General features: G+C 39.7%; 1 protein-coding gene across 1 annotated transcript in view; it reads right to left on the bottom strand.

Moving 5' to 3' along the window:
• The window catches only part of DPP6 (dipeptidyl peptidase like 6), a 567251-nt gene that overhangs the window by 101643 nt on the left and 451648 nt on the right, over window positions 1–13960 (bottom strand). The window contains exon 7 of the mRNA XM_065627152.1: window positions 1275–1356. Within this exon, the coding sequence (XP_065483224.1) occupies window positions 1275–1356 (82 nt within the window). The remainder of the gene's footprint in view (window positions 1–1274; window positions 1357–13960) is intronic.

Genomic DNA, 13960 nt, shown 5'->3' with positions numbered 1-13960 from the left:
GCTGACCAGAAGCCCAATGATGAGAACACATCAGTTTTTATGAATTAATATAAAAGAGAGAGTTGGGTCAGCATCAGCCCCCAATCTTTTGTGAATCGATACCAACTGCTCAGCAGTGATCTGTTGGGCAGCAGACTTAGGCATTTGAAATGGCACATGTTAGGGGATGGAAGCGGGGCATGTACATATATGCAATGAGAAAAAAAGAGCTCCTCAGAAGTAATTTTGCATAGAGGCAAAGGCTGCTGCATCTCCACCCTTGTCAGATTTGAGGTTGATGACTCTCTCAAACCCAATTTTCCCGATGGAACAGAGGAGAGACCTTCGTGTTCCTGTATCTGTTATGTTTCCTCCAACCTGATTTGCAGACTGGTAGTGACAATGTGTTCTGTTGCTGTTTTTCAAATCACAAAATTTGAAAACAATCTAGTTAAGGACACAGAAAAAAAAAAAAAAAAACAAGAGAGCACTGAGGACAGGAGACATATGCCAGATTTTCTCAGATAATGAGCTTTTCAAGCTCATTTTTTGGTATAAAAATTCCATACGAAAAAAAGTTGCCACTTTTTCTTTTCTTGTTACAGTAGAAAGCACGTGTTAGGCATATGCAAAAGCTTAATATTGGATTTGCATCAGGAAAAGAAGCCAGGGGATCTAGCCAGGAAATACGTGCTCTAAAAAATGGGCAAATCCAGGATAGCAGCAGCTGAGGGACAAAACACTGGATGTTTCAGGATTGAAACACAATGAACCCCCATCAAGTGTGGGGTTTTTGGTTTTTTTTAAAGCCTGCTCTGAAAACTTCCCAGAATAAGTTCTACTTTTGCCTGTTTTGCAAACAACTACAGGGCAAATTCAGGGCAACTGTGTTCTAAAGAGATGGATACTCTAAACAGGGCTGCCAATAATAAAATATCCCTAGTGCCAAGTTTGCAAGGCTGAAGACACCCTTGTGAAACAATGATATGCTAACTAAATCATACGGTCTATTATGTTTAGTACCTATCCTGTGTCCAGCATCGGGAGAAGTGGTGCATTCTCTCAAAGAGCTTTCATAAAGTGTTCTTTCTCTGCATTTTTAGACACAATTACTTTGCTGTAAATGTATATATTTAGGAATTTTATAAACAAATGACATGATAAAAAATCTCCATAAAGATGCTAGAAGCTACCACACAGGTTTAAAGAAACCAGTCAATAAAGAAATTTTCTTTACTTCCAACCAACAACAGCATGGTCTCTGAATTCATTTGCACACTTATTCTTTCTCTTACCAGCTGTTGCCCTTTTGGACCCCAACCAGCATACTGAAGCTTTGCATTGCTGACCTCAGGGGGATACAAATTCTGAGGATCCCTGCAAAAAGAGAAAAATAAGATTTCAACTTCAGGAATGTTCTTATTTAAGCTGGTGCATACCTGCTTTGGAAATCCACCATGACCTTGTAAAGTATCTTTCAGCTAGAATCACCTAATGATTAGTGCCAGATTTCAGTAGGTTTGGGGTTTTTTTGTTTGTTTGGGTTTTTTTGTTTGGTTGGTTTTTTTGCCATAAGATAAGCACTATACCACTAGCAAGCATTGGTAAGATCAAGTATTTAACTGACAATTTCTGTCTCTTATTAATATGAAGTCAAACACATTAGTTCCACTGTTGACTTGCCTAAGCCTTAAGAATTAGTCAAAGGATGGCAAACAAAGTGATTGTATTTATCAACGCTGATGAGGTCTATGAAGGATAAACAATAATTATATTTTAAAATCATATTGCCACAAGAAAAATATAATTTCATCTTATTAATCTCATATGTCTAATAATTTTCATTTGAACATAACGGCAGGAAAGTTTAGAGACTGTATAACAATTGATATGCAGCTTGGCTTCAAAGGGAAAAGTTCCAATTAATACAAAATATCTCATTTTTTTTAGAAAATAAAATCAAAATGCTTTTCTTCTTCTGTCATCCATTACCTTCATTTTGTAGAAGAATGCAAATGCAATACAGAAAAAGGAGACTTCATTGGTAAATGTCAGAGCAGCATAATGCCATTTTATCACAGCACCGATAGCATTGCCGTGGCTGTATTTATACTCAGCACAAAGAATTACATTAAATATTCTGAAGTCACATTCTGCAGGTCTGTGTATAGCAATATTCCACAAACAAGAACACTAATAAAGCCTGTACACAGTGTGGCTCATTAGAAGATCTCAAACTGCTGTAAGGAGTAAGGGAATTACCATCACTGGTCTGCAGATAGGAATAACAAGGCAATTTGAGGCCAACATCACCCAAAACCAGAGAAAGCAGCCAAAGCCTGCCTAGCCTTTAAGCAAAAGGCCTCTCTTCTCATATAGAGTTTGTTTCTTCATTAAAGGCAATGTTTTCCAGACCATATTTTCAAAACAGAACAAAACTGAATGCAATAATTAGACACTAGCTGAATTATCTTTATTGCCTGTTTTGTGACCAGTGCTGTATCACAGTTATGCTCCAGCTCTGCCCTTCCAGGCAAGATCTCCCTTGGCTGCACATTCCCACTGCACTGAGGCAGCTGGACCAAGTTCAAAGACAGCAGCAAGAGGAATGTTTAGAAATTTCGTGCCATCTTTCCAAGGTGAAAAAACCAAAGTTTTCCTGTGAACTCCTATTTAAAGGCCAGCTAGAGTCAGGACAGACCCTCAAGGAGGACACTGATGCCTACAGCTTCCCTCTTCCATCATTCCTGCAGCTGGAACAGCAACTTCTGCTCTCCTGCTAGGAGGTGTGTATCAGTGGTTATAAACCACAACCCATAATGTCTGCAAGGCCTCTGGGAAGAGGTTCATGGACTTGATTAAAATTAAAGTGCTCAAGATGACAGGCTTGATGCAGATGGGATGTGGAAGGGCAAGAGTGGTTTGTTATGCACAGACCCTTCATGTCTCAGTGTATTGCAGGGTGCCTGGAGAGCTTTTGGCTCTACAGACAAAGTGTCATCCACAACTGCTACTGGTGGAGTAAAATTATGTATTTTCCTTCCATGGCTTTTAACCAGAAGGTGTCTTTGTGTGTAGCCTAAAATCACTTCTATAAGGTATGGATAAGAGAACACATAACTCTGATTTCGAGCTCTACTAGCAGCCACAAAATTCCAATTCCAGTAAGAAGAACAGCCATATAACTTCTGAATCATTTCAAGCTCATATGCAATAGCTGCTTAAGTTTCAAGTCAGCCATTCCTGTTAATACTCAATCTCTTTGGTTGGCTATCTTGATTATCTTAACAGACAGTAACCTCTGAGTGCAGGAGAAGAGAGAAAAACAGTGAATCAAATCAAAAACTCTTGTGGGAGCAAATAAAGTACTATTTGTAACACAAACTACCTAGTTTTGTTGGGTTTTTTTTGTGTTTTTTATTTTACGTTTTTGTTTTGTGTTTGTGGTTTTTGGTGGTGGTGGTGGTGGTTTCTTGTTTGGTTTTTGTTTTATTTTTATTTTTTTTACCTGTGTTAAAAAGTGGAGCAAGAGGGGGAAATATCATCACTAAATAAAAAGATTATACAAATGGTAAGAATTTGAAGCTGTAATGCCTCAGATAACACAGGTAGAGCTAAGGGACAGACATACCAATTACAGCAAATAATTCAGAGCAGAGTTTTCCTCTTTTAGAAGAGGAAAAACTCTTAACACAATGAGAAATGCTGCATAAACCAGCTTAGGTAGCTGACAAGGCAGAAGGAAAAGCACCCCACTTGACCTACCAGCAAAGAGCTCTGCTGTAGACAAAAAAATAAAGCCATCTTCCCTTTCTCTGGTATGGCTGAGGAAAAAAAAGAGTGGCATCTCCTGAGTTCCTTCTGAAGTTGTTCGGAACAACTGGGAACCTTCTTTTTTAGCAAAATCTTGTTTGTTTACCTTGAAATCTTTTGAAAAATATGTGGATAGAAAGGCTGACTGATGGAATTGCATATTATCTGGAGGTGCCTGATTTACGAATCTAGTTACTATAAACCACCTCTATATTCAGCACGTAACAGCAAGAACATCTAGGCTGTGATGTAGACCACTCAAGGTAGGTGGTAGCCAGATATCCATCTTCATGTTGGGAAATATTCTTTTGTACAACAGGACATGAAAGCAGTCTAAGATCCTAGTTCTCCCTCGTGAACTTTCCTGAGAGATGGACATTTTCATCCTGGTAGATTTTGGTTTGTTCCTTCCTCATCTCTTCTGAAGAGAGTCCTCTTCCCTAGAGTAACAACATTCACTCCCTTGCCTGCAGTAAACTTCAGTGTCATGTTCAAGGGGACCGAGAAGACATCCCTCCTTGCCAAGCCTGATCTAGCAGTCTTCAGAGACACTGCAGGGGTGATCTGGAAATGGGCTGTATTAGCAATGGCCAGGGGAGACCATGCTGTCAGCAGCCCTGTAGGTGGCATGGAAATAGAGTTCACCTACTTGTGAACCCTACGGTGAAAGACCAGATTCTCATATGCTTACTCAGGCTACATTGGGTGCATGGTCTGCGGTGGAATAGGCGTTGACTCCATCCCTGGCAGCCCCAAGCAACCCCTTTATTCACCCATTACATCACCTATAGAGAGAGGAGGAGGAGTTATGGCCAAAACCCTCTACTGCTCTCCCCAGGAAAGCCCTTGGTGATCCTCAAACTGAAAAGCCCATTTAGAGAGAAGATATCACACACATTTCTGATTATCTAACACTATTCTGGAGCTTTAGCTCTCCTTGGGAAAATGTCTTAAGGCTCAGACCAAATGCACACCCATATCCCAGGATCACTCATCTATTTTCCAAGTGCTGCATAAATGGGATCTCATGCTGGTCAGCTCCTTCTGGGAGGTATGTTATTGCTCATAAGCTACAATCCTCCATAGCTACACACTTGCTTCTCCTCCAAAACAGCCTGCTTAAAACTCTTCTGTATTTTTTCTTGAATCAATCAATCAATATTATGAGTAATCTCAGCCCCTCCAAAGAGCTGGTGCTCCTCACAGACCCTCACAATTAGGGTTTGTTTGGATCTGAGCCTTCCCCTCGTGAGCTCATTTGTATAGGATGCTGACTTGGAAATGGGCTGTTCCGAAGGCAATCTGAACATCTCCTGTTACTGTTTTGCACGAAGAACTCGATTCCCTGCATCCTCACATCATGTTCGCTATTTCCTTATGGAAAAGAACCTTAATCTTCATTTCCAGCCAAAGAAAGAGCAAGGCCTTATTAGAGGGATGCCATTATTTCTTTAATCTCTTAAAATGATTGATTTTAAAGCCTAGGAAAGACAGGAATAATGTTGTTGTTTTGGGTCAGACAGAAGATGAAGCAGGTGCTGTATAAACTCTTCCACATTAAGACATTGTCTGGACCAGAGGCTGTTAAATTGCTCCAGACACCGGCATGATTTCAGCACAATGTTCGAAAAACATTACTGAAGTAGTAAATTATGAAATTTGCTCATTTAGATGAAGCTTTCTGCCAAAAGGACTCCCCTCAAAATTTCTGAATAAGAAAAATCCCTGAGTGCAATTAGCGTGCTGTCTGGCAAATTATTTTTGCTTGTAATTTAGCTCTGAACATATATGTGTAATAAAAAACCCTTAACAATCATATCAGGCTGCCTATTTTTGACCTTATAAAATACCATGATTAATGAGGAACTAGTTTTAAAGAGATTGTATTGTTTTTGTTCCCTCTCCTGACACTTTCTCCTATTCTAAAGAAGACCAATTTCCCTCAGAGACTTCATGGTACTGAGTCTTCCCCTGAGTACAAACATGACAAACTGTCCTACATTAAATTCTTCACAAGCAACTTAAAAAACAGTAGAAATTTTCCATTGTAATTGAGGGAGAGGCTCCTTTTACTTCAAGAAAAATGTTTTACAATGCCAGACTGGAAAAGTCTGAAACTGAAAAAAGCAGTCGAAGTCTGAGGTATGGTATAGGCTGTTCTTGTAGGGTCCATTTTAATAACTTTTAATTTTAACTTTAAATACAGAACAATAGGATTTGTATGGAAATTCTTTGCTCATGCTGCCAATGTGAGCAAAAATGCAACAATTTGCACCAAAGGCTCCCCTGACATGTCCATCCTCTAAACAAATAAACAAAACTTTGTATATGTACCAGAGTGAGTTCTTAAGAAAAACTTTGAAATCCCTTGATTAACTATGCTGTAATTTTAGAAAATACAGAAAGCATATTAAGATTTCCATAGTATATGCAAAGAAATTGAAGAAATAAAGATGATAAAAAAAAAAGTTTGGGAAAGGCAGAAATATCACCTCTTGTTATTTGCATCAAGGCAGCACTGAATATTTTGAAAGACAACAGCCCTAAGAACATCAACTCACAGTACTTTAAGCCTTTTTCATGATTAGCTATAAAAACAAAACATATATCTAAACTATCTGCCTCAGCACCAGAACTTGGTGTCTTCACATCTACTTCTAATAGCATAAAATCAGACAGCAACTTAGATTTCTTCTTCCTTAGAAAGAAGGAAAGAAAAAAGATCTAAACTACCATAGAGAAGAAATCCGGAATAGTTATAAAGAACTGGAAACTTCATAATATTTAAGAGTTTTTGATGTATTATGAGAAAATAGTGCACTGGAGAAAAATTGCAAAAAGAAATAAAAGCACGTAAAACATGTGTTCATAAATGTACAAAGAACCATTGATAAGGACTTGGAGAAAGAGGGAAAGATTTCCAAGAAGCAGGAATGCCATTTCTTGAGAAGCAAAAATGCATTCTTAAACAATTAAATGACTTGTTTACTTCGGTATTCACTGAGGAGAAGAGGAAACAGGTGCCATTAAGAAAATTGCTTCCCAGGAGATACACAGCCCTGCAGAGACTTGCAGTGAGACAGAATAAAATATAACACAAATGGGAATCAAAGACTTGCCAGAACAGATAATCAAGAAATCAGACTGTCAGAAAATGCAACTAAAAGAATCGTCCTGGAATTCTAAGAAAAGTGCTTATATAGATGGGGAAGGCTCTTCCATTCGTCTAGGCTCATCTGCTATTAAATATTTAATGCACATACTCATACGTACACATATATTCCTTACAGCGCTTTTCAGTGAATGAAAGTAGAAGGAGCTAATGAAAGCAATTTGAACTTATTATTTTCAGCTACAGACACACATCAGATCATTCACCTGTTCTTAAAAACAACTGAGCTCACCAACTATTTTGTCCAAGAGGAATGAATTCTATGGATTTAGAGCATAAAAGATAAAGATCAAGGGAATCTAAAACATTTGTCCCTAATTTGGCAATCCAGTCAGATTCAAGTCGATAATATGAGCTCAGAGGTCCTTTTGATTATAGTCTGCCTGCCTCTGTAAAGCATCTACCAATGTAATATTTGGTACTGGGCCTGCAAGATTGTGCACAATACTAATACCACTTTAAAATCAATCACTAGTCAGAAAAGGAGACACCAGCTTCCATTGGGAATTATGAAAAAGGATGGCACAGGCTTGCCTTTCTGGTGAAAGTCTAAAAAAACTGATTTAAAAATGCATCGTAGACTGGTACATTGCCAGGAGTCATGGTAATGTAGGCTGGAGGACTGCAAGGTCTTGATCAAAATCTCTAGGTTTCCCTTAGTAAGCAGACAGTGGAAATGGTCCTTAGATACTGGTAGCACTGCTTTTAAAATGATGACATTGTCGTGGTTCTCATGTGACTCCTTTAAATCACAGATGACAGTCTGAATTTTTACCACATTTTTTTAAAAACTTTTGTCCTGGAGTCTTATTTTGTCCCCTAAAGAGACAATGAGAGGTGATAGCATTCAGGTGATAAACACAACCACTTAAAAGTAATTTTGTCTTACTCATGTAATTTTCTCTTACTCATGTAATTTTCTCTTACTCTATAGAGGTTTCTCAGCCAGCTCTGATCTCAGAGCTATTCAGGGCATGAGGTAATACAGTGGATTTACCAGGATTTTGAGTCTATTTATCTACAACAGAGGTATGGAAAATGAAAATCTAAATGTTTGAATGTTATCAAGAGGGCTAGTCAGAAGTACAGCTATTCAAAGATCAGCTGGCTAAAATACGGACAAAAAATACAAATTGAAAACAAACAACTCAGTAAACACTGCAATGTTTAAGAATGAACTGGGAAGATCTCAGCAATAATGAACCCAGGATCAATGTACATGGTTCTTAGAGCAACTCTGTCAGTCTCTGGGAAAGGATGTTTGTGATGAAACCTTAGCATTTTCCATCCAGCTGACCTTGTCTGACTTCCAAACCCTAATAAAAATATAGCACCATGCTGTGATGCCTGCAGAGAGCAATATGGGATTATTAGTACATAAAATGAGATACAGCTGTGATCTCCTGCTACCGGCACCAGCAGAAGTGCCTCGTTACAATATGACTTCACTGGATGCTGGGTCACACTTTTAATTGGGGCAAAAGATTGATTCTTAGGCTGGTGCTCTAAACTAATCTGACAGTTTGTGTTACTGGGTTTCAGAGAAAACCAGAATGACTCAGTATTCATATCTTTTTGAAAACTAAGAGTCTCTGTTTAAATCTTATTTCTTCTCATGTCAACAGCATAGGAAATCTTGAAGGTTTGTGCAGATGTTCTCAGGAATATTGAAACACGATATTCTTCTGAACTGCTTCTCCCCACATAGATCATATCCTTGTCAGTTAAAATCAACAAGTTAAAATCTACACTTAGTAGAGCCATTATTTCCATTTCCTATCAATAGTGATATGTTCACTTTTAAGCAATACTACAATTAGCCTGATTTCAGACACAGTTTAAAAGTCGATTATAAAATACTCTCCTTATTTGAAGGACTAAAATACTACTCTAGCCTGTACATCTAGAGATGTACAAACCTCAAGTACACACACAAGAGGAAATGCTCACCTTTGAAAGGGCATGTGATTTTTGCGTTCATGACTCTGCACACAGAAGTTGCTTTCATTCCCCTATCTACATCTCATGTGTGACATGGGAAAACAACCTTTTCTCTTCCTGTCTTATCTCCTCAAATTTGTAGTGGAGCATTCAATAAATGGAGGATCAGGGTAAGGGGTGGAGAGACACAAGGGGTGGTGTGACACAGTCTGGGTAACCTGTATATCACCTTTGCCATAAAGAGACTTTCTCAGTCATTACTTTATCAAGGAAAGCGGTAGCTGTAGCATCCTTTCTCCACCCCTTTTTTGTGTTTCCAAAATTTCCCCATTCCCTTCTTCCCCATCTGTTCTGAACTCCCTAAGGGTGCAGGATTCCTATTTTGGGATAACAAGAGATTTTAAACCTATTAAATTTGGTTAGTGTCTACCTGTGAATGGTCATAGAACCAGGTAGCAAGGATGAAAGGGAGCCCCAGGACACCGCTGAGGCACACGAGTGTTATGGCACAGACTGCTATATATTCCTCAGAGGTGAGGCACAGATCACTACAATGTCCTCAGTGACTGGGCACAGGTCTGTATATAGCCCTGACTATATAACCTGAGCCCAGGCCCCACTAAACCCCACAGCAGTGAGGAAATGCCCATGATCTTGCAGATTTGGGTCCTGCAAACTGGCTTTTTCTCAGATGCCCACAAAAAATAGGCCTGTGTCCTGTAACATGCAGCACAAATTCTTCGTGCTGTGTAATCACACGACAACACACTGCAAGTTTAAGTAGGCTGAAAGAGTTTATCACCCAACCACAGCAACAAATAACCAAGGCCCAGGCTGCAGGGTGTCTCCACAGCCCGACAGCAGCAGAGCAAAAACATCCCTCTGGGGAAAATTTCTTGTCCCTATTTTAGTGGAAACCCCCCCAGAACCTTGAACATTAGGATTAAAATACAAACAAAAAAAAATCCCAACCTCCACTATGGAAATCCACCTACAGAAGGATTTTATTTCTGGGATGGTGATGCATGGAAACAGCAATTGTACAGGCTGTGGCTAGCTGCCTATTCAGTGCAATACATTCTCTTTCAGCCACCTTTATTTCCCTTTTCTGTCAAAACTCCATGTAATAACTCAACCTTGTTGAGTACGAATAAGGAGGAAAACCCAGGTTAATGTGCCAAGTTTTAGCTGTGGTCAGTGTTGGGATGTGCGTGTACCCTGTGGCAATGTCAGCTTGGAGGCTGACCACAGCCTGGGGACCGGAGGAGTTTTACTCACACTGAGACATGCAAACAGTTCCAAATCCAGAGAAGTTTCTCAACAGTGAAGTACATTTTATTCAAGAATAGAATTTAATAGGAACACTGCCTCCATTTCATGGGATGCTGCCTCAGATAAACACTATGTGAGAGTTTGTTCCAAACCTTTCTTCTTTCCTTTTAGTTTTTTTCTCCTGATGAGCCATAAGCTATTGACCTTTTCTGTAAGATAAGGAGGTTGGTTGCTGGGCTTTTCTCCGCTAAACTGCTAACATCTGCATCTAACTATTAATTACCCAAGATATTATTTTTTTTTCCCAGTCTCAGTAGTTATTACTCTAATCCTTAATATCAAATCCTCCCATCAGGGGACTATTGGTTGTTATTATAGCTATACATGCTTTCTAAGGTGTCCACCCACATCACAACTGATTCTGGAAGAGAGAAGCATGTGGTAAGAATTGCTTTGCCTACACGGGAAAGGAACATTTCATATTAAAATGCTCTGCAGTGACCAACATGGGTGAGCAAATGGCAAATCTCCTGGAGAAATAATATGGTGTTGAGCTGCTGAAGCGGATTTCCTCCCACTGAAACAGCCAAGAGTCCTGCCTGAACCATCTTCTGAGGCTGAGCTGCTTTCAACCTGCCTCTGCCTGGAAGTGAGCTATGCTCAAATAAGGGCTTTGCTTAATAAAATGCTGGCTCTTTCTTTTTAAAGAAGTACAAAATGTATTCGCAAGCAATGAGCCAGTATGCTATTCAACCACTGTTCTGGCAACTTACAGAGTGTTTAATTCAGATGATTATAAAAAGCAAGAAGCCCAACAGCTTCATCAGGGCTTGAGCCAAATGCCAGTAAACTCAAGTGAAATATTCCTATCCACTTCAGAGGATTTAAGGTCAGGCTCCACAATCAAGCTATCAAGTTTAACTGTTCAAAGGGCCAGTCTTCTGCTGTCAAAATTCAACTGAAAAAGCATATCACATCATAAGGATGCTGTTATCTATGGTCTGGCATAAAAGTCACCACACTATGCAGCAGAGGTGCCTTAATTAACTATGTAAACTATCTCAAAAAGACACTAAAACTATGGAATGATAATTGGTAAAGAGGGGTGAGAGAGAAGTAGCAGCAATAGCAGATTCTTCGCAAAATGCAGAATACATTTTTCTACTTATTTAACAAATTTCACATTGTTGCTTGATTATACGTACCTTTTTATAAGGGTTTATTTCAACCTCTCTGTACCATTGTTGGGGGACAATATTCAGCTCCTCCTTAATTAGCTGAAAACAGACTCTATTAATTACAGTACTTTTTCCTCTTAAAATAAAATGTGGGCTCTAGTACAAGTTTGTAAATGTAAAAGAGTGAAATTGTGGAGCACTCTCTACAGTAATTATCACACATTGCCTCTGTTGAATAAGCAATATTTCCCTTCTTGCTTTGTGGATGGGGACGCTGAGGCACAGGAGGATTCTTTAATGCTACAGAGAAGAGGCACAACAAGCCAGAACAAAATAAAATAGAGCAGTCTTGGTCAAATAGACAGATGTCTGCAGCAGACCCAATTCCCTGAAGTTTTTTTAACTATGATTTTAAATAATGAAACACATTTTCCTTTCACTGTGAATGTGGAAATGGGAACATGTGCAAGGAAAACCTTGCTGTCTTTCACAATATTATACAAGAGGGTATGTAGAAATTTGATTAAGTTTTCTTTAACTTTAACCTCTTTCCTGCCAGTAGTTTGTATATAAGAAGACAGGAAGATTAGCAAGAGCTCTGCACAGAGCTCTACAGACATTGCTTTGAAAGTTTACTCTCAGTGAAGCACGGACTCAGTTCCTCCTCCTGTTATCACTTCAATCTCCAATGCATATTTTTTCAGTCACACCACTCGAGGGACTTCTCTTGAAGTTACTGGGAGTTCAGTGTGGGGGGCAGGTGCAGTATTTCACAGACCCTCGGCAGTGTCGGCAGGAAGAGCTGAACTCAGCTCCGCTGTTGCTCCTGTGATCTACTTACCATGTTCCTCTGACTACACCATATAAATTTGAGAAGAAATATGGATTCTGTTCAGGAGTAACTGTGTGCAATTCCTTCCTTCCCATACACAAAAGCAATGAGGAGTGGGAATAACTGCTGATTTTCTCCCTGATCCCTATAAGCAAATTTGGAAGCTCCTGTTGCTTGCAATAGGTCAAGGTTTTAAATTAAAGGACAGACATGTTTTACAGTGAGGGTGGTGAAACACTGTCCCAGGTTGCCCAGAGAGGTGGTAAATTCCCCATCCGTGGAGACATCCCAGGCTAGGCTGAACGGGGCTCTGAGCAACCTGAGCTGGTGAAGATGTCCCTGCTCATGGCAGGGGTTTGACTGGATGAGTTTTGAAGATCCCTTCCAATCCGAACTCTTCTATGATTCTATGACTGACGTGCCCCAGCTGGATGTGCTAACACCGTGCTGAGAGCTCATAAGAATGGGTCAGCACTAATCCCTGCTACTTAGCTGTGCTTAGAGGGAAACAGCTCATGCAGAACTGGATGAGCACTGAGAGATCTGAGGAAACATGTTTTATGCTGGGCTTTATTTCAGGGAATGCAAACACAATACAGAACTGTAAAAAAGTTTAACATTTCTGCTGGTCACAGCAAAAAGCTAAAGACAGAGGCGTTTCCTTGGATATCAATCCAAAATTAGCTCTTGTTTAAGACCTGCGGTGCCAGATCAAACCAGTGGTCCAGCGGCATGCACTGATGTGAAATGACCCTAACACTGGTGAGGGAAATCCTGCAACAAGGTTACGGGAACACTCTGGTCAGTCATGGCCTGATCATGAAGACCCTGAACAAATTAAGCTTTTTCCCTTACTTTGGTGAACGATGTGAATGACTAAAATCATCCATACTGGACACAGTTGGAGCAACATTGTTAAAACCCACAAAAGAATAAAACGATTTTCAGTGGCTGGATTTCATAAGTAGGTTGCTGCCTACATTGTATTGCTAGAGTTTTATTTTCAAAAGTGAGCAAAAATAATATTAGGAAATAACTGTATGTAGTATTTCTGTTCCACTTTTTCCCAGCACCTTGCACGAGAGTTCCCTGTTCCACATCCAGACCTGCAGATGCTATCGCAGTAACTATAAACTATCACTATCTGGTAATTACAATGTGGCAAGTGAAACCGTGGGGTTACGAGAGGAGCTTTTCAAAAATATTTATAATGCAGACAGCTGTAAGCAATTATCAGGAGATATATCTGAAAAGCAGCACCGTTCAGAGGAAAGCAGATGGGATGGCACTGAAATGGTCGTACCAGGGATGACGAGCAGCAAACACAGAGGCTTGTTCCACTAGATGGCACCCAGTGCCAGCATCTCATTTTTTGGGTGAACAGCAGGAGAAAAAATGGGTGACATGTAGGAAAGCTGAACTGAACATAACCTCCCTACACATCTCAGCCTAGGAAAATGAGAACTGTGGATCTCAGCTGGCTCCTCCTGTGAAAACTGAAAACCACGGACCATTGGAAACAGAAGGCAAAGGTGGTGAAAATGGCAGTGGTTTCTACCTCGAGTTTACCAAAAGGCTATGAGAAGGCTGAAATAACAAAAAAGGAGAAATTAAATCTGTGCAGGGTCCCTCCATGGATACTTACTCCTTCTTCTAGCTCAGACTTATTTTCATTTTTAAATAAGATCTCTTGAGCCTATGTCATTGGCATATATTAGTTGTTCTTTAGAGAGCCAAATTGTGCTACGCGTCCTTAAGTGGGGAGTTTACCTC

This window comes from Caloenas nicobarica, chromosome 2 (assembly GCF_036013445.1).
Source record: "Caloenas nicobarica isolate bCalNic1 chromosome 2, bCalNic1.hap1, whole genome shotgun sequence".
Classification (NCBI taxonomy): domain Eukaryota; kingdom Metazoa; phylum Chordata; class Aves; order Columbiformes; family Columbidae; genus Caloenas; species Caloenas nicobarica.
The sequence above is the reverse complement of the archived record's forward strand: the minus strand, read 5'-3'. Positions and strand labels throughout refer to the sequence as shown.